Genomic DNA, 19,030 nt, shown 5'->3' on the forward strand with positions numbered 1-19,030 from the left:
AATTCGTAGAAAAGCCACTAAACCGTGTTCACGTTCACGCTCAGTATATCAAATGAATTCGCTGGACGAGCCTTTGCACAAAACCAGCTCAATGTAAACAAAAAGCAAAAACAAAAAAAACGTTTGGATACAAAATTACCAAACATGGACAACATTTACAAAATGTACATTTTGGCCTCGATGAGTTTTTCAAACGTGCACTTTGGTTCTTGGATACAAAACCAGATTGAAAAATAAATTAAGAGAGGTAAAAATTGGACTACAATTTTTAAACACACACACACACGCACACACAAAGCATGCGCTAAAAGTCAACGTCGAGGTGGGCAAAGTATGGCCCGCGGACCACATACAGGTCCAATGAACTTTTACATTGAGTACTTTACATGTATATATTTTTAAAATCCATTCATTCGACCGTTTTTTTCGAAAATTGGTTAATTAAAATGTAGTGTTAATTTCTTAGCAATGTTTAGTTCTTATTCAATAGTTCCTTGATTGTCTTATGTAAACAATAAAATGAAAATATTGGTTAAAAAAATCATGTTTGCATTTTTAATTGGTTGGTCAACAAACTATAATTAAACTATAAGAATGAATTGTGTTAATGGAGATGTTTGATTTTAACGGACAAACGGGTCAGGTCATTTTTACATGATAAGAAAAATATTTTATTTTCAAAATATTCATAAAATGAATGTATAATATTATATATTTAACGTTTTTAAACTCTTGAACAAATGATTTTTTAATACTTTTAAAATTAAAAAATGAAATATGCAAGATGTCTTTTTTTAATATTAAAATAAAATCTTACATATTTTTCCTTGTTTCACCTCATACACAATTGACCTGGCCCAGCTGTAAAAAAAAAAAAAAAAAAGGAAAAAATATAAGATTTTGTTTATTTTAAAACATTTCGACATTAAAAGGAAATTTAAAATACAGTTTTAAAAAAAATCTTAGATTTTTGTTTTTTTCCAACTCATCAACGAATGACCTGGCCCATCTGTTATTTTTTTTTTTAAATACGTAAGATTAGATATTTATTAAATAAATATTTGCAAAATAAACAAAATCTTACATATTTTATTTTATTTTTTAACTTGTTTTTAACTTCATCTTATATATTTTCCTTTTTTTTTTAAATCTCAAATACAAATAACATGCATGGCACATTTGTCAAAAAGTGTAAATTATGTAGTCTGTTGATTAAAAAATATATATATTTTAAAGCCGCAAAGAGCATACATACTTTTTCACTTTTACGTCATCTTCATCGACCAGAAAGTAAAACATTTAAGATTGTGTTTATTTAATAAGAATTAAAAAAAAAAAAGATTTGTTTTCCTTCATCTACTAATTACCTGGCCCATGTGTCATTTTAAAAATATATATTTTATATATATCAAATGTTTGAGGCCAACAATTTGCCCACCTCTGCCTGCACTACATGAATGTTCCACAAAGTCCACACATGATTTGAACATGAATCGCTCCATTAAAAAAAAAAAAAAATTGTGTTTATTGTGTCTTTTAAAAAAAGTCACTCTTTTTGGCAGCGAGACTAAAAGTTATCCCTCAGGTCCCGGTTCCTGTACGGGGGCTCGTCCTCGGTGGCCGAGTCCGGCGTGGAGGGTCCACTGTGGGCGCCGCTGGCTCCGGAGCTGTGGCACACGTACCACTCGCTCAGGTTGGCGGAGGAGCCGGCTTGGGGGGGGCCTCCGGGCGCCGCCGACGGTGGCGGCGGCGGCGGCGGCGGCGGCGGCTCGCGGCCCGGATCCGACGAGGGCGACACCAGGGACGGCGTGGACGAGTCGTAGCCGGAGCTGAGCGGCGGCGGGGACTTGCAGTGCACCTTCATGTGTTTGCGCAGCGAGCTCGGGTGCGTGTAGGACTTGTCGCAGCCGCGCACTTTGCAGTTGTACGGCTTGTCCGACGTGTGCACGTGCGAGTGCTTCTTCCGGTCGCTGCTGTTGGCGAAGCGGCGGTCGCAGCCGGCGAACTCGCACTTGAACGGCTTCTCGCCTGCAACCGTCACACGTCCGACAAACAAACAAACGAAAAAAAAGTCAGTCTTCTGCAAAGGTGGTGCTTTTCAAACTTTTTACACTAAATACCACCGAAAAAAAATACTTAGCTCTCCAAGTACCACCATAATGGACAACATTAAAACGCAGTATAGGCAAACATGTTCAAAAAAGAGGAAAAAAATATATTGAATATTTTTGTAAGACACTATCACTATGCACAGTTTGAACGTTAACATTGCACCTACACACATGAAAAAAAAAACGACTTAATTTTTAAAAAAATATATTGCGTGAAAAAGTGATGATGAAATGCAAATGTGTTGAACTTCAAAGTTAAATACAAGTGACCTGTACTCTACCGGGAAACTAAATGTTTGTCACCACACAGTAAGAACATTTCAACCAATGTTTGTTTTCTGTGTACCACTAGAGGGAGCACCGCACATAGAGAATCACTAATTTGGCCAATTATTTAACCAATCCAACGATTTATTTTTGTTAAATGCAACAAATGTTTGGGATATGTTACATGCATTTGGGGTTAAACATGGGTTTGGAACTTTCTGTAAACTAACTTTACAGTTGCACGGCGGAGCGGATACACATGTTCATACCGTCGCGTATTTAGCCCACGGGCCAATTTAGACATCGTTAAGTGCTATATTTGTGACGGGATAGTTTGTTTGGTTCTTTAAAATAAAAAATAAAAAAACTGCCAAAACCCAAAAATATACAAAGAAAAACTAATAAAACAAACTAAATAAAATATAAATACGCAATTTATTCATCATTAAATGCTATGGTTGTGGATAGATTGTATGTTTTGTTCTATATTGCATAGAAAACAGTGATTATAAACTACAAACAAAAATCTGTGAAGTCATGGACTGCAAATTAAAAAATTGAAAAATACAAAATTTTGATATTAAGATAAATTATAGATAAACGTGAAAGGTGTAATTGAGAATATAAAAGAAATACAGCAAAAAAAGAAAAAGTGAAAATTACTTTCACAACTAACCTTTTTAAAAATTACTCAGTGGACTGCATCTAATGCTCTCGTGGACCTATATACATCCCACAACCCCGAGGTTGCCCACCCTTGCTATAAGGTCCACCATAATAATAAAAAAAATTACAAAATTAAAAAAAAGATTCAATGGTGCCCCTGGGATAAAAGAAGGCAAAATTAAACTATTATCAAGTTTCACATTTGTGGCATTCCAAATATTAAACATACAGGCTCCAATTATGTTAGCACAGAACACAAATGTGCAGCAAATTGTTTTAATTAATTCATTAATTAGAAAAAACTGACTACAGAATACTATTTTAAAAAATAGGGGAAAAAAAGATAAATTATGAAATATACAAATGTAAAATATACCATTTACTGTACACCATTTATACCATAGTGGGCTACGTCAACATGCATGGTTAGCATCGAAAAAATAACAAATTAACTAAAATATGTATTATCATGTTAAAAGGGTAGACAATATAACCCTTGGCTTCAGTCTGCAACTTTTGGTCTTTGAGCCATTTGTAAGATTCTGTATTTACTACTGATTTGTGGAATAATGGCTACATAAACTTCAAAACAAAAAAACAAAACACATTTAACAAAAAAACAAAAAGACCCAAAAAGAATTACAAAATACATTTACGATATTATCACACAAAACATTAAGATCATAAATATTTGAACATGCAGGGTGGTGCAAGTTTTTCTCCGGGCACTCCGGTTTCCTCCCACATCCCAAAAAACATGCGTGGTAGGTTGATTGAAGACTCTAAAGTGCCCGTAGGTGTGAAAGTGAGTGCGAATGGTTGTTTGTTTCTATGTGCCCTGCGATTGGCTGGCGACCGGTTCAGGGTCCCGAAGATAGCTGAGATAGGCTCCAGCAGCCCGCAACCCTACTGAGGATAAGCGGCAAAGAAAAGGGATGGATGGGTGGCGCAAGTATGTTAGAATTGAAAATTACGTTTTTTTAAAAAAAAATAATATAAATATATAAATATGGAAAAAAAAGATGACAAAAAAGTTAAATTCACATCATGGAAACAAGCGTCAATATCCTTCAACCCCACTGTCCTCTGAGTGAGTGAGTGAGTGAGTGTGTGTGTGTGTGTGTGTGTGTGCGTGTTGAAAAAAACGATTTAACATAATAAAGTATGTGAGCTGTGCTTCACACCTTGCACAATGAAAATAAACCTGGCCCAACATGGTCTTATAATAACCACACACACACACACACACATACACACGCCCGCACACACACACACACAGACACGCACACACGATGTGGGACAGTGTGAATAAATTAGGCTGCAGAAATCAACTCTTGCTCCTCCACGAAGGCTTTCTGAGCACATGTAATTGGGCCTGTCTAATTACACTTGCGCTTTTTTGAATATCAATTTGACCTTCAGCTGTTGGGTTGAGAGAGCCAATCAAGGATATTAGTGTAGTACAAGAAAGCGTGGAGGAGCAGGCAAGACCCCAGGGGCAGCCAAGCCACCCACTCCCCTCCTCCACTTACACCACCTCAATCATAACCACACTTTTGGGCTTTTAAACATGATACACTCAAAATAAAGGAGCATTAGGCCCCTCGGGAGTCAAATTTATTTAACAGATTTGTACTTAGGTAATGTGAGCAAATTATATGAATAATGCATAAGGCGTGCACTAAGTGTGTGTGTGTGTGTGTGTGTGTGTGTGTGTGTGTGTGTGTGTGTGTGTGTAGCCAGTCTGACTCAACATTTTGAGGCCACAACAAAGGGACAAGACATGTAGATTATTTTGATGGTGAACATTTTTTACCATTTGAGTTTTTTATATTTTATGAAAACAAAAAACAAATGTGTATTATAACATTTGTACGGGGTAAATGTTTATGGCTTTTATAATACTTGGTTTTGCCGAAGGGACAAATCAAATGCTGTGGTGGTGCCGTTCCATGGCCCACATGCCACAGGTTGCACACCACTGGTAGACCCCACCATGCATGTTGACAGGGAGGGTTTTTTTTTTAATTGTTTTTTTTTTTTTTAAGTCAGGCAATATTTGCAGTCACCTATACTTGTGATATAGTATAAGCAGCAGGGGTGGTAAAGGACCTTTTTTCTTATTCAGTATTTTAAGATAAAGACATCCTTTACTGATCCCCAGAGGAAAATGTTTGATGTTACAGTGGTTAAACAATAAATCTAATAATAATATTAATAATTGTTATTTTTATTACGTAAATACAAAAGTACCAATTTTATGAAAAATATGATTGGCGACATTTTGGACAAGGCCAAGGCTAGTTATATATTTTTATTTTATTTATTTTATTCAAGTTGTATTTGCAGCAGCCTATGCTCATAATTTAGTATAAACAGCAGGGGTGGTAGAGCTTTTTCTTTTTCACATCACGAGCCATTAGAGTTTCACAAAGGCCTCCAAGGACCAATTTTATGACAAAATATTATTGGGGATATTGTGGAGGTTTTGTTTTTGTTTTTGTTCACTCAGGCGGTATTTCCAGCCACCTCTGCTGGCAATTTAAGATAAAAGGTTTGGCAAAGAAGCTTTTTTTCCATTTGAGTTTTATAGTCTTCCAGGCACCAATCTGATGACAAAATATGATGCCACAAATGTTGAAAATGAATTCAGTTCAAATTCTTGAATTTTACAGTGGGTTAAATGCTCACGTTTTTACATTAATTGATGGTTGATGGTCTTTGCCGTGGTGGGCCCATACGCTACACCGCTGGTGTGAGCCGTGCATGTTGACTGAAGGACATTGTGGACGAAGACAAGCCATGCTGTTGGTTTTTTTGAAGTCGTGATAATTGCAGCTGCCTAATGTAATATGAAAAGCAGGAGTGTTGGAGGACCCCCCCCCCCCCCCCCCCCCCTCCCAACAGAAGCCATTTGACTTTTATACAGTCCTCACAGGACAGATTTATGAAAAATATGATGCCACACATGTTTATCATGACATTTTATGGGTTACATGTTCAGACTTTTATAACAATAAATGGTTTAGTCTGGATCGAATGTGCTGGGGGGCATATATGGCCCACATGCTACAGGTTGCACACCGCCATGTTGAATTTAGGGGGATATTGTGGGCAAGGATGAGCCATGGTGATTATCATTCTATTCATTTAGTTGCAGCTAATATACTTTAGTCGATTACATTTGCAGCCACCTGTGCTTATCATATAATATAAACCCATTATCGGTCCAAAATTTGCTCATTTACTACACGTAAGATATCACTGAGCGACGGATCGATACGTTGTTTTTTTTTCACGGTGATGATTCGTAGTCAAGTAACTGATATTTGGACCTGATATTTGTTTGGAGTAAAAGGGGAAATATTGGCATCAAATTTTTGAATGATACAAACTCCAACACTTGTTTTAAATGCCTTTAAGCATATTAAAGAGCAAAACATAAAACATAAAAAATATATATATGAGACAATACATTTATTTTAAAATTCTAACCAAAGTGCAGTGAGCTCCCAGGCTCAGCAGCTATTCTTATAACGTTAACTGAAAATTGAAATAAATAGTTTCCTGAAGTTCACTCGGTTTTAAATGGATCTGTTATCGGCCGATGCCTATATGCGTCATAATGCTGAATATAGGCGCTGATAATCAGCCTATCCCTCGCATCACATTTCATCTATCGATGCCGATGACCTATAGTGAAAGGCAGAATAATTCAATGCTCTTCCACTAGATGGCAGAAGGTCCAATAATTAACAATGTGCATGCACTTTTTTTGTGCCATTTTATCTTGGTGGTGCGCCTTGAGATTTTGTTCGAATGTAAAATACGTGACTTGGCTCAATCAAGGCTCAGTTAAGTTAAATTTTCAGGTTTTTATAATCAATGGTGTGGTCTGGATCAAATGCACTGGGGGGCCATGTATAACCCACATGCCACAAGTTGCACACCCATGCATGTTGACTGATTTTTATTTATTTTTTTAGTCCCAAATGATAATTTAAAGGGGGATATTTTTAACCGTCCATGCATGTAATCTAAGATAAACAGCAACGCGTACATCAGAAGCCGCTTGCATTTTCTAAGTCCAGTTTGATGGAAAATGCGATGCCATGTGTTTGTTGTGCCTATGTGGTAAATATTTAGACTTTTATAACAACCATTTCGTCTGGACTGGGGCCATATTTGGGCAACCATGCCACAGGTTGCACACCAGTGACATTCAGTCGTAGCAGTGTTGGTGTCATTGCGATAAAGCAGGCAACAAGTGTCTGCACATGACAGTGGCAACCTTAAAAATGGTGTGTGTGGGGGGAGCGGGGGTGGGGGTGTATGTGAATGAGTGGTGGGGTCACTAATAAGACGTGCACGTCTCTTTTGTACTGAGGTGTAAACAAGAGGTCCAAGCGTCAAACGCATGAGTGAGCTGCCATAATCCCCCCCGCCCCCCTTCCCCCCCCCAACTCAAAACCACAACACCCAAAATGACTGACTGCCATAAAAAGCGCTAAATTGATGGAAAAACTAACCTGTGTGCGTCCTTTTGTGGATTTTGAGGTTTTCCGAGCGGGCGAAGACTTTGCCGCAGCCGGGGAAGGGGCACGGGAAGGGCTTCTCGCCCGTGTGCACGCGGATGTGATTGACCAGCTTGTACTTGGCCTTGAAGGGCTTGCCCTCGCGTGGACACTCTTCCCAGAAGCAGATGTGGTTGGCCTGCTCGGGCCCGCCGACGTGCTCCACGGTGACGTGCGTGACCAGTTCGTGCATGGTGCTGTAGGTCCGGGCGCAGCGCTTCTCGCCGGGCTCCAGCCACTTGCAGATGAGCTCCTGCTTGATGGGTTGCCGCATGTAGCGGAAGAAGGCGCCGGTTCCGTGGGGCGGGTGGTGCTGGTGGTGGTGGTGCTGGTGGTGGGCGGGGTGCGCGCCCAGGTTGAGATTGAGCCCTCCGTAGAAGGCGTCGGCTCGGGTGCTCGCCGACAAGTGCTCCGAGCGCACGTACATGTCCCCCGGTAGTCCCAAACGGATTTGGCCGCCCGGAGTTTGCTCTTGGTGCAGCCCGGAGAAGAGCGCATGGTTGCCGGCGTCGTGGCCGTAGTGCGCGGGGTAGCTACCTGTTGTCGAGACAAACATTCCGTGGTGAGAAGAAGCGGCGGCGGCGTGGTGGTGGTGGTGGTGGTCGGCCAGAACCGGCGTGGCTCGGAGGAAGTCCCTACCTGCGGTCAGGGCCTGGGCCGGGTGCGTCATACCCGAGTAGGGCACCGGCGTCGCCCCGAAAGCTCCCGTTGGACCGGAGACCACTTCGCTGTGGCCTGCCATGTGATGATTGTGCTGAGGCTGGTGCTGCTGGTGATGGTGCAGGGGATAATGATGGGCTGGGCTGATTTTGAGGGCCGCCGTGTGCCCCATGTGTTCTGGCCCGAATGGACTCGGCCCCAGGCGGGGTTCCGCAGTCATCTCCCCGGGGTGCACGTGAGCCATTGAGTGCGGATGGCTGCCGAACCCCGGGAAGCCTGTCACGCTCGGAGGGGCAGGGTGGCGGTGATGATGATGATGGTGGTGGAGGTGGTGGTGGTGAGCCCCCGCCAAGTCAACTAATCTCAGCGCCGCGTTCCGTTTGGAGAAGGCAGGGTCCATCGCGGGGCTTCCCAGCGCATCGGCGCTCATTACTACCCGAATTTTTTGGGTTGGTTTTTTTTCTTTTCTTTTTTCTTTTTGCACTTGACAGCGGACAAAACAGTAATGATGACAAATATGTTTTAATCGCAATTCAAAGGGGGAAAAAAATAATAAACTTTTTAAAGTTGCGTCTAGCGGCGGGGCAACGTTCGCTGGGCAGCAGGACGCATTTGATAGAGAATAGCGGCTCGCGGTGGGCGATCGCAGCCCGCCGAGCACAACAATCGGGCCGCTCTCTAATTGGTCAGAGGCGGCTGATTGACGTCACCGGTGACACTTTTCCAACCAGAAGAAAAATGGTGACAAGTCAGCGAGGGGGAGGGGGGCGGGGGGTATGGGTGGTGCGCATGCGCGGTGCCTTCAGGCGACACCAAGAGGTGGGGGGCGAGTTATGCAAAGCGTTATTGTAGCATAAAAAAAAAAATGTAAAAGAAGAGGGTAAGTTAATCAGGATACATTGCGGATTCTCTTCTTTTGCAGAGGAATAAAAAATGTGTTTTAAATTTTAAAAATCGTAGATGCCACACCTTTATTTCACAGGATTAAAAAATTAAAATCCCGGTCAAATCGCGCCGTGATATCTTCATTTTTGAAAATACTTGCCAACGGAAAAGTCACCTTTAAAACCAGGATGGTCCCAAAGCATTAAAGGCAGCCGAGCTTGCATTAAAATCCTCCGGTTTTGGGCTTCCGCTCGATCAGATCCGCACGCGCAGCCTTCAAAGACGCCCCTCCTCCCCCCCACCTCCCCCCACCCCCCCAAAAAAAAATGAAATTAATGGAAACAAACACGTAACGTAGAGGACCTGTTGTCATGAGCCGGGCTAATTTGATTTGACCGCGTCGGAGCCGAGGCGACGGCGAGCAGCAGATGGTTGCCAGAGGAGGTGGTGCCTGTGCAAGCTGCATGAGGGGATAGGAGAGGGGGGAAAAAAGGGAAGAAAAAAAAAAAAGTTCAAAAAGAAAAACGACGAGCGAGTACGAAAGAACTCAGCCGATGGAAAAGCAGAGCTTGTTCGCCGCGTTCTGTTTTGGAATGAGACTCAACGAGGCATTTTTGAGCAGATGAGAACGGAGCAAAGGGTAAAAAAAGTCGTTTTTTCCCCTCTATGGATATTTGTACGAGCCTCGAAATACGCATTCATCGTGCTCTTATAAAGCTCCAAAAACGCAATCTGAGATGTAAAGTTGCACAGTGTATATTTACGTAAAATGCATGGGGAAATCATCCGATTCTATAATGTAAATTGAATGTGCATCACAAGTAGTTTTTTTGCATGGCACGCATACGCACTCTCCAAAACAGCTTGATAAACAATTTTGTGAGCCATCCCCCCTATAAATAGTGACTCACTTTTTTAAGTGTAGCTGGACGCTGTCAGCCATGTTTGACATGTTAATTTGTGTAAGCAAATAGGAGAAAACAGGAAAAGGAAAAGTTTCCGGGGTTTTTTTTTCTCGAAGGAGAACTATATTACCAAAGTGAGTGAGGAGTTTATTTGAGCGGATGTTCATTATTTTGGCCGTGAAAACAAACTGCAAACAATGTCAACTTGAGGCTAATATTTACTTTAAAATTCAAATAGAATCATCCAAATAGGTTCAGTTGGATGAAACTCAAGCTTGTTTTGTTTGCACTTTTAGGTATAATAACGTTTACTCTATTTCAGCATGCAATGCAATGACTATTTCAATATATACATAAAGTCATATGCATTTTGTATAAAAGGCAACGTAAAAACATGTTTAAAAACAAACTATGTCGTACCTTCGGATCAGGTTGCACCTTAAAAATGATATAATGTTGAAAATAAATGTATTGTGGACAGTGGCTTGTCGAGTGTGTGTGGAGTCGATTTTTTTTAATGGCTCGCATGGCAAAAAAAAAAAAAAAAAAAAAAAAAAACCGCCTGCATGTGGATTTTTGAACTCCGGGGCAGCCGCAGGTTCCTGCCGCAAATCCCACTTGATAAATTCGACAACCCACAAGGTTTTCACACTCACACACACACATTACAGTTTCTAGGCCAAAGTAGCCGGCCGATGGATGAAGAGTCCAGGTGGAAGGCGGAATGCTTCAATATGGACGCTGAAGTCTATGTTACCCGTTTTTTTTTTTAAATAGTATTTTATTTTAGGGGGAGATTGCACACAGGAACAGTCAAGTTTGGAGGACAGAAGTGTCACACACATACAAACCTTTTGGGAATGTGTAGCCCATCGGGAAGGAACCATTTTTGGTAACAAAGGAGTGATTCCTCTCAAGAAAGGTGGGAACATTACGAAAATATGTGCTACATTCCTTTTGGGAAGGAACCCTTTTTGGTTCCAGGGTAGCAATTTCTCCCAAAGAAAGGTGGAAAATTTCGGAAAATACTTGAAGCGCAGCTTTTAGGAACCATTTCTGGGAGCAAGGAAACAATTTTGCCACCCCCAAAGAAATCATGAAAAGTTTAGAAAACGGCAAGTTTTATGAAAAGACATGAAACACGCCTTTTGGGAAAGTGCAGCCCATTGCGAAGGAACCGTTTTTGGTAACAAGGGAGTTCGTTTCTCACAAAAATGTGGAAAGTTTAGGAAAAGATGGGAGAAGTTCATGAAAAGACGTCCCTGCACACCTTTTGGGAATGTGCTGCCCACTGGAAAGGGACCCTTTTTGGTAAGCAGGGATATATTTCTCACAAACAAACATAGGAAGTTTAGGAAAAGACGTGACTCACACTTTTTGGGAACGTGCAGCCCATTTGGTTAGTGATTTGTTATATATAGAAAAGAAACGATGAAAACGCGAGAAATATATTGAAAGGAAAGCTCACTGTTAGACTAACAGCATAACTGCAAATCATTTTTAACTGCAAAATCAATTTAAAAAAGTAAAAAAAAAGAAAAGAAAACAACAACAATGTATGTACCTGCTAACAATGGTGTTTTCCGAAAGTGCTCAAATATGATGTCATGATGACATCATAGTTTTTTTTTGGGCAATGTGTAAATATTGCCAACAGAGAAGGGATAAACAAGATGCAGGTTGGTTTCTCTTTTTTTTTTTTTTTATTTGCAATCCCCGCCAAAAAACAAACAAACAAAAATCTTACATGTATTGATGAGGCAAAGAGGCCAATCGTCTTGCTACGTGGATTGTTATTTGGTGAGTGGATGTTATTGAGGGGAGGTGGGGGGGCTTGCTGAGGCCGACCAATCGGCCGAGCGGCTGGGGCCCCTCACGTGACCACCCCGCGCAACCCCCCACCCCATTCATCAGGGCTGGACCGTGTTGTCTTTGCAATTCATTTATCTGCAGGAATGATTGCGACGATCAGTCTGCAGCTCACCGCCTGAGCGACGAGGTGAAAGTCGCGCCACGGGGAGATAAAGCGTCCAAAAAAGCAAAACGACAGAGAGACAATCTCGCGTGTTTTTTTTTTTTTTTTTTTGGGGGGGTGGGTGCGTGGGCGCAAGATGCGCGCGATAGGGGCGCCTTAGAAAGTCAACAAGACTCGGGTGGATTTCGGGGGGAGTTGAGCAGAGATAGAGAAAGTGGAAAAAGAACGAAGGGGGGGCGGGAGGAAGAATATCTGTGCGTGATTTTTTCACCCGTGTCCTCAGTCGTGTCGGCGCGCGTCGAGACCGAGCGAGTGAAGATGCTCCTGGACGCCGGACCCCAGTACCCCGCCATAGGAGTGACGACATTCGGCTCCACGCGGCACCACTCCGCAGGCGAGGTGACGGAGCGGGAGGTGGCGCTGGGCATCAACCCGTTCGCGGACGGCATGGGCGCCTTCAAGATCAACCACGGCTCCCACGAGCAGACGGCGTTCTCCTCGCAGGCGCCCGGCTACGCGGCGGCGGCCGCCCTGGGCCACCACCACCACCACCATCACCACCACCCGGGCCACGTCGGCTCCTACTCCACGGCGGCCTTCAACTCCACGCGGGACTTTCTGTTCAGGAACCGTGGCTTCGGGGAGGCGGCCAGTGCGCAGCACAGCCTCTTCGCCTCGGCGGCGGGCAGCTTCGCCGCGGGGCCCCACGGACACTCGGAGGCGGCGGGCCACCTGCTCTTCCCCGGGCTGCACGAGCAGGCGGCGGGCCACGCGTCGTCCAACGTGGTCAACGGCCAGATGCGCCTGGGCTTCACCGGGGACGTGTACGGCCGCGCGGCCGAGCAGTACGGCCACGTCACGAGCCCGCGCTCCGACTACGCGTCCACGCAGCTGCACGGCTACGGCCCCGTGAACATGAACATGGCCGCGGCGCACCACGGCGCCGGGGCCTTCTTCCGCTACATGCGGCAGCCCATCAAGCAGGAGCTCATCTGCAAGTGGATCGAGCCGGAGCAGCTGGCCAGCCCCAAGAAGTCGTGCAACAAGACCTTCAGCACCATGCACGAGCTGGTCACACACCTGACCGTGGAGCACGTGGGGGGGCCCGAGCAGACCAACCACATCTGCTTCTGGGAAGAGTGTCCACGCGAGGGCAAGCCCTTCAAGGCCAAGTACAAGCTGGTCAATCACATCCGCGTGCACACGGGCGAGAAGCCCTTCCCGTGCCCCTTCCCCGGCTGCGGCAAAGTCTTCGCCCGCTCGGAAAACCTCAAAATCCACAAAAGGACGCACACGGGTAAGATTGCACCGACGGAAAGAGGAGAGAGGAGAAGGCGGAGAAAAAAAAAACCACTGCCCTCCCCCAACATTCAAAGTCTGCGAGATATTAATAGCAAAATGAAAAAATAAAAACATCGGGGACAAGCTCATTATTGCATGCAGTTTTGCATCACCTTCAACAGAAATGCACCCACAATGTTACATCTTTTTTTTTTTTTTGTAATGATCATCATTTAGGTGAGAAGCCGTTCAAGTGCGAGTTCGACGGCTGCGACCGGCGCTTCGCCAACAGCAGCGACCGCAAGAAACACATGCACGTGCACACGTCCGACAAGCCTTACTTGTGCAAAATGTGCGACAAGTCCTACACGCACCCGAGCTCGCTGCGCAAACACATGAAGGTAAGAAGGCCCACCAGTGGGGGGGGAATCATGCATTTTATCAGCTGGGAAAAACATTTTGTCTGCACTTTTAAGACTTTTTTTTCTAACTACAACGCATTGTTTTAACTAATTTCCATGCAAGAAAACCATAAATATTTTGAAGGATATATATATATATATATATATTTTGGTGGGGGTTTCCTAGGTCCACGAATCGAGTAACCCCGGCTCGCAGCCTTCCCCCGCGGCCAGCTCGGGGTACGAGTCGTCCACGCCCCCCACCATCGTGTCCCCGTCCGCGGAGAACCCGAGCAGCGGCAGCTCCATATCGCCGACGGCCCCCGGGACGGTGCAGCACCACACCGCCACCACCACGACCGCGACCGGCAGCCACAGCAGCGCGCTCACGTCCAATTTCAATGAATGGTACGTGTAAAACAAAACAAAAAAACTTTTTTTTGCTTTTGTTTTATTTTTATTTTTGGGGGGAGGAGGGGGGGTGAAAAATAAATTTGGAAAAAGTGATTTTCTTTTTTTTCCTTTGGACTGCAAAGACTTTTTGGAGCGTGGACTGAAAGAATGCATGGACCAAAAAAGAAAGGAAAAGAAAAGAAGGAGCCAAACTTTTCTTTATTTGCTCCAAACGTTGCAAAAAGAGGGAAACGGGTGGGAATTGTTTTTGTACATATCACAACCAAAATGAAAAAAAAAAAAAAAAAATGGAATATTGTATTTTGTAAATACCATAAGCGAGGGGAGGGCAGGGGAGGGGGGGGGGGTTGTGACGGAATAAATGTGCTCCCTTCATATATGGACAATAGACGCCACTGAAAAGAATGTTCTAGTCGTGTACCAAATGTGAATGATCCCCAGTATTACAACGTCGAGCTTAAGCGACTTCCTATAGTATTAAATGTGCTTTTTTTTGTTGTTGTTTTTGGTTCTGTTTTCCCATCATGTATAGCCCACAGTGCAGCATTCTCGTCCAAAAGGTCCAGTTGGAGTAGCACACTTTTAATCCTTGTTGTTATTTAAATGTCATGTCGACGAAATCGTCTCTCATAGTGAAAAAAAAAAAAAAGCCTGAACAATTCCGTGTCAACCTGTTTATTATGTATACGTGATAAATATACACAAAAAAAGTTACCTGTGTTGTCTGAAAGGAAGTATTATTATTATCAATATTCATGTATAACTAGCTCAATTTTCCATATTTATCCGCATGTTTTTAGAAGTGGTCGGTATTTATGGAGAAATGCGCCCGTATGTCAAATTTAGTTTCGATTCAACAACAACAAAAATGTTTGGATACATTTTCGTACTATATTCAACGATTAAAAAAATGCAAATGCAAATGAAAAAAAAAAAATGCGTTGGGGTTGATTGAGGGAAAGCACTGCAGACACTAACTTTAAAAGATGTAAAACACTTCCTTTTTTTGCTTATTGTCATTTGTACAAAAAAACAAACAGAAAAAAACCAAATTAAAACCAAGTAATAATAAACAACAACTATGAATTTTAAAGGTTAAGGTGGAAACGCTTGATTGATTTAAGGTAAACGTGCAAGATCGAGCAATTTGACAGCAGCCAGCTTGTGTGTTTGCAACTACAGTGACAGTCAATAACCACACGCACACACACACGCACACGCACACACACGCACACGCACACACACTTCTACCCGATCACCCCCCTTCTTTCAGTTTATCCAAATTAACATCCAACACTTGTGCCCTGCAGTAATGTGCAAATTAAATCGATTAATCACGCCGGTTGTTCCTCTTGTGTATGTACAAAAAAAATAATAATAATAACAACATAAGTTGGCCTTACTTAATTGTTGGGGAATCTCATTTTGCAATGTAATTCATTTCCGTTTGTGGGATCGCGTGGATTTATATGGGGGGGTTGCAGCGTTGGATGAAAAGCATGAAAAGTGAACCCGCCCCCCCCCCCCATTTTTTTTTTTAGTCATTGTTTGTCTCCAGCTTGCTTGAGCGGCCCATTAGGCAACCAAAGATCACGTCGTGATCACCGTGCATGTGTCAAGTCTTTGTCAGCACTGCACGGACACCCAAGAAAAGAGGGGAAAAAAGAGGGGGGGAAAAGAGGAAAAAAGATAGTAGGGGTTTCTTCGGTGAGCAAGTAGTAAAAACAACACGGGAGATGCCATGTGTGTGTCAAAAACGAAGAGAAAATGAAGGAGAAAAAGGTGTGCGTGTGTGTATGTGTGTGGTGGGGGTGCATGCACCATCTCGTTGGAAATATATTGAAATGTATTCATATTTCCCTTTTCATGGACTATTACATCCGGGGGATGACGCGAAAATGACTTTTTCGACTCTATTTAACAATGCCGTGTCAGTCCATTGACCCCCCCGCCCACCCCCCCCCCCCCCCTCCCACACACACACGGTACACTTGCACGAACACGACACAGTGGATGCATTTAGAAAATATATTAGAAATATATCCCTATATATAATATTATACATTATATATATATATATATATATATATATATACACACACTGTATATGTCGTGGTTGTCGATGCGCACTGCATCACACTGAGATCTGGTTTCAATATTCTGCTCAGCATATTTGGACACACGAGAAGCACAACTGAGTTGAAATAACTCTCAGTGTGAGGTCAACCACTGCAAACAACAACCACCAGAATAAACTTATAGTGTTAAACGAACACAATTGGGAGAAACATGAAGTCGTGCATGAATTATTATTCTTTTTTTTTTTAAATACTCCCATTAATTTCTTATTGCATGCATATTTTCAAGAGCTCAGTGGTGCATAGATGTTGGAAGTCTGCCTTTACAAACATAATGCTAACTCGCGAGTGCTTTCGTGTATTATGCAAATAATATTACAACCAGCAAAAACAAAAAACAAAAAAAACAACAATGGTAAATGAAAACATATTTTTTTTTTTGCACCACAATATTAGAATAGGAATCAATACAAAAGATAAAGTGCATATGAGAAACAGCTCTCAGTATGTTGCAGTTCAAACAGAATAATAAACGATGCTTCTTTCCACCATAATATAAACATATGAATCAACACATATGTTCAGATAAAAGATATTGCTCACTTTCCATTTTATTAACTTGCCAATGCTACTTCAAATATCTATGGTCTGTTTCTAACATTTTGATTCGAATTTAAGAAAATGGCTAATTATGACATGTAAGTAAAACATAAACAAAGCATTATTTCATTGAAAATCTATATTTAAAAATACGAGGTTTGAGTAAGGAATTAATTTAACTACTGAAGACCTGCACTATACTGACATCTGTTTTGAATCTATATTTAAACTCAAATATTACAGGGATAATATGGAATAATAATAAACATGTATATGCAGAATGCAAAATATATTTAAAAGAAACATTTTTAAGAGTGGTATTAATTGTAAATGGACGTGTTTGTAATATTCTGGTTCTCATGCAAACTACAGCCACAATAATTCATACTTTTTTTTTTTCGACAGATGTCAATAAAAACGGGAGCTCGATTACCTCCGCCAAAGCAGGTTTTAATGAAGTGGCTCGTTCATCTCTGTCTTTTTAACTAAACAGAAAGATAATATACAGTATGAAAAAAAAGGAAAGAAAAAGAAGTTATTTGTAAACACTGTGTGGCGAGATGATGTCGAAGTCAACATATGTGTAACGAGCTCCCATCATCCACAGCTCGCAGTGGGCCAACTCGTCACATGCCAAACGCGAAGCCAACCCGGCTCGTTTTTTTTTGTTTTTTTTTAACTGCATGGCGCCTCATCGCATTACACACGCGTGGGTCTGTGAGCACGCACGCGTGTGCGTGCGTGCGTCAACTCCAAAGATCCTAATGAACAATACAGAATCAGTTAGTCGCTGTTTGTTTTTGGAACTTTGATATTTGCATGCAGTTTTTCCTTGTTATTATTATTTTTTTTTTAATTATAGGGGGAAATAGAATGCAGCGCAGCGATGGACCAACGTGCTTACTATTATTATCGTGTATTATTACGGTCCACGGGCCGTGGGGATTGAGGCTCTGAGCCGTGTCGTAATTTGGCGACGCTCAACACGTGACATCCTATTTTTAAAGATCCAAAATGCAACCCTGCGTGCGTGCGCGCTCACGCGGAAGAATGCACAGGAAAATAGTACCACTTTTTATTTATTTTTTTGCAGCAAAAAGGAAACAAACAAAAAAAGACAAAACATGCAAACAAAAAAAAATTTCATGGCGTTTTTCCCCCCCTATGCGTGTTATGCGTGTCCACTCAGCAGACATTTTATTAGGTACACCTGCACAACGATTCTAAATACCTCCTACCTTACGAAACATTTTAATTTACGTGTTCAATTAACAATATATATATATATATATATATATATATATATATATATATTATTAATTGGGGTCTGCAGTGAATGCCACTAAGAGGGATATTCAATATTCAATATTTTGACCTCGTGGCCAAGTAATTTACATAGTTCAAGATGACTACTATAAATAGTTTACCAATCCATGTGTTTAACTGGGTAATCTAACATGAAAACATGATAGGGGATTAATAATTCAACAGCAAAATGAATGGCTGTGGTCCGCAGTGCATCACTGAGAGCTGTCTCTATTCTAACAGTTTGAGGTAGGTAAGCAAAATATGATTAGCATTCTTCAGTATATGACCACTAAGTAGTTTCAACAGTCAATAGTATGTTAATTATTGTGGTTCGCAGTGCATTAAACATAACATAACATAAATGGGATTGACTTAATGTAACACATGAGTTAATTTTTAATTTTCTGATCTAACATTATTTTATGTATATATATATATATATATATATATATATATATATATATATATATATGTGTGTGTGTGTGTGTGTGTCTGCATGTATGTTTACTTATACACAAAACAAATGTTTATGTTTCAATATATATATAAAAAAAGATGAGGCATGGAAAATAGACTTTACAGTATTAGAGTATAAAGGCAATTGACAGTGCTTGTCTAAAGTCTCACGCCACCACGACCTTTGTTTTTATTATATACCGTACCGTTTTCACCTCATTTGTACGAACCAGTTAAGTAAGACAGAAACAAAAACTAAACCAGTTTCCACAAAACTTTGAGGGGTGGTGTGTGTCTGTGTGTGTGTGGGTGAGTATATTTTCTTTTAATATTTGAGTCAATATGGCATCAATGCAACTCTCCCAGTCATAATGGAACCTCCTGTTAATCCCCCATAAACAGGAAGTAGACTGCTAACTAATGAATATTGGGCACAGAAAAATAATAAA

At 41.8% G+C, this 19,030-nt stretch overlaps 2 protein-coding genes across 3 annotated transcripts; one reads left to right on the forward strand and one right to left on the reverse strand.

Moving 5' to 3' along the window:
• Positions 1-1,567: 1,567 nt before the first annotated feature.
• zic4 (zic family member 4) lies at positions 1,568-8,708 on the reverse strand. The gene is made up of 2 exons (XM_061666554.1): positions 7,574-8,708; positions 1,568-2,028 (listed from the first exon to the last, which is right to left on the reverse strand). Exons 1-2 carry the CDS (start codon positions 8,706-8,708, stop codon positions 1,568-1,570), a joined length of 1,596 nt encoding a protein of 531 aa, XP_061522538.1.
• Positions 8,709-9,756: 1,048 nt separating this feature from the next.
• zic1 (zic family member 1 (odd-paired homolog, Drosophila)) lies at positions 9,757-14,200 on the forward strand. Of its 2 annotated transcripts, XM_061666285.1 has the most exons (4): positions 9,757-9,803; positions 12,327-13,340; positions 13,562-13,725; positions 13,913-14,200. In XM_061666285.1, the coding sequence occupies exons 2-4, from the start codon at positions 12,362-12,364 to the stop codon at positions 14,141-14,143; spliced, it is 1,374 nt and encodes a 457-aa protein (XP_061522269.1). In that variant the 5' UTR covers positions 9,757-9,803; positions 12,327-12,361; the 3' UTR covers positions 14,144-14,200. The 2 variants fall into 2 exon arrangements, with proteins under 2 accessions (XP_061522269.1, XP_061522268.1); XM_061666284.1 differs by lacking the exon at positions 9,757-9,803 and having other exon boundaries at positions 12,295-13,340.
• The last annotated feature ends 4,830 nt before the right edge of the window (positions 14,201-19,030 follow it).

Source organism: Phycodurus eques, chromosome 21, assembly GCF_024500275.1.
Source record: "Phycodurus eques isolate BA_2022a chromosome 21, UOR_Pequ_1.1, whole genome shotgun sequence".
Taxonomy (NCBI): Eukaryota; Metazoa; Chordata; class Actinopteri; order Syngnathiformes; family Syngnathidae; genus Phycodurus; species Phycodurus eques.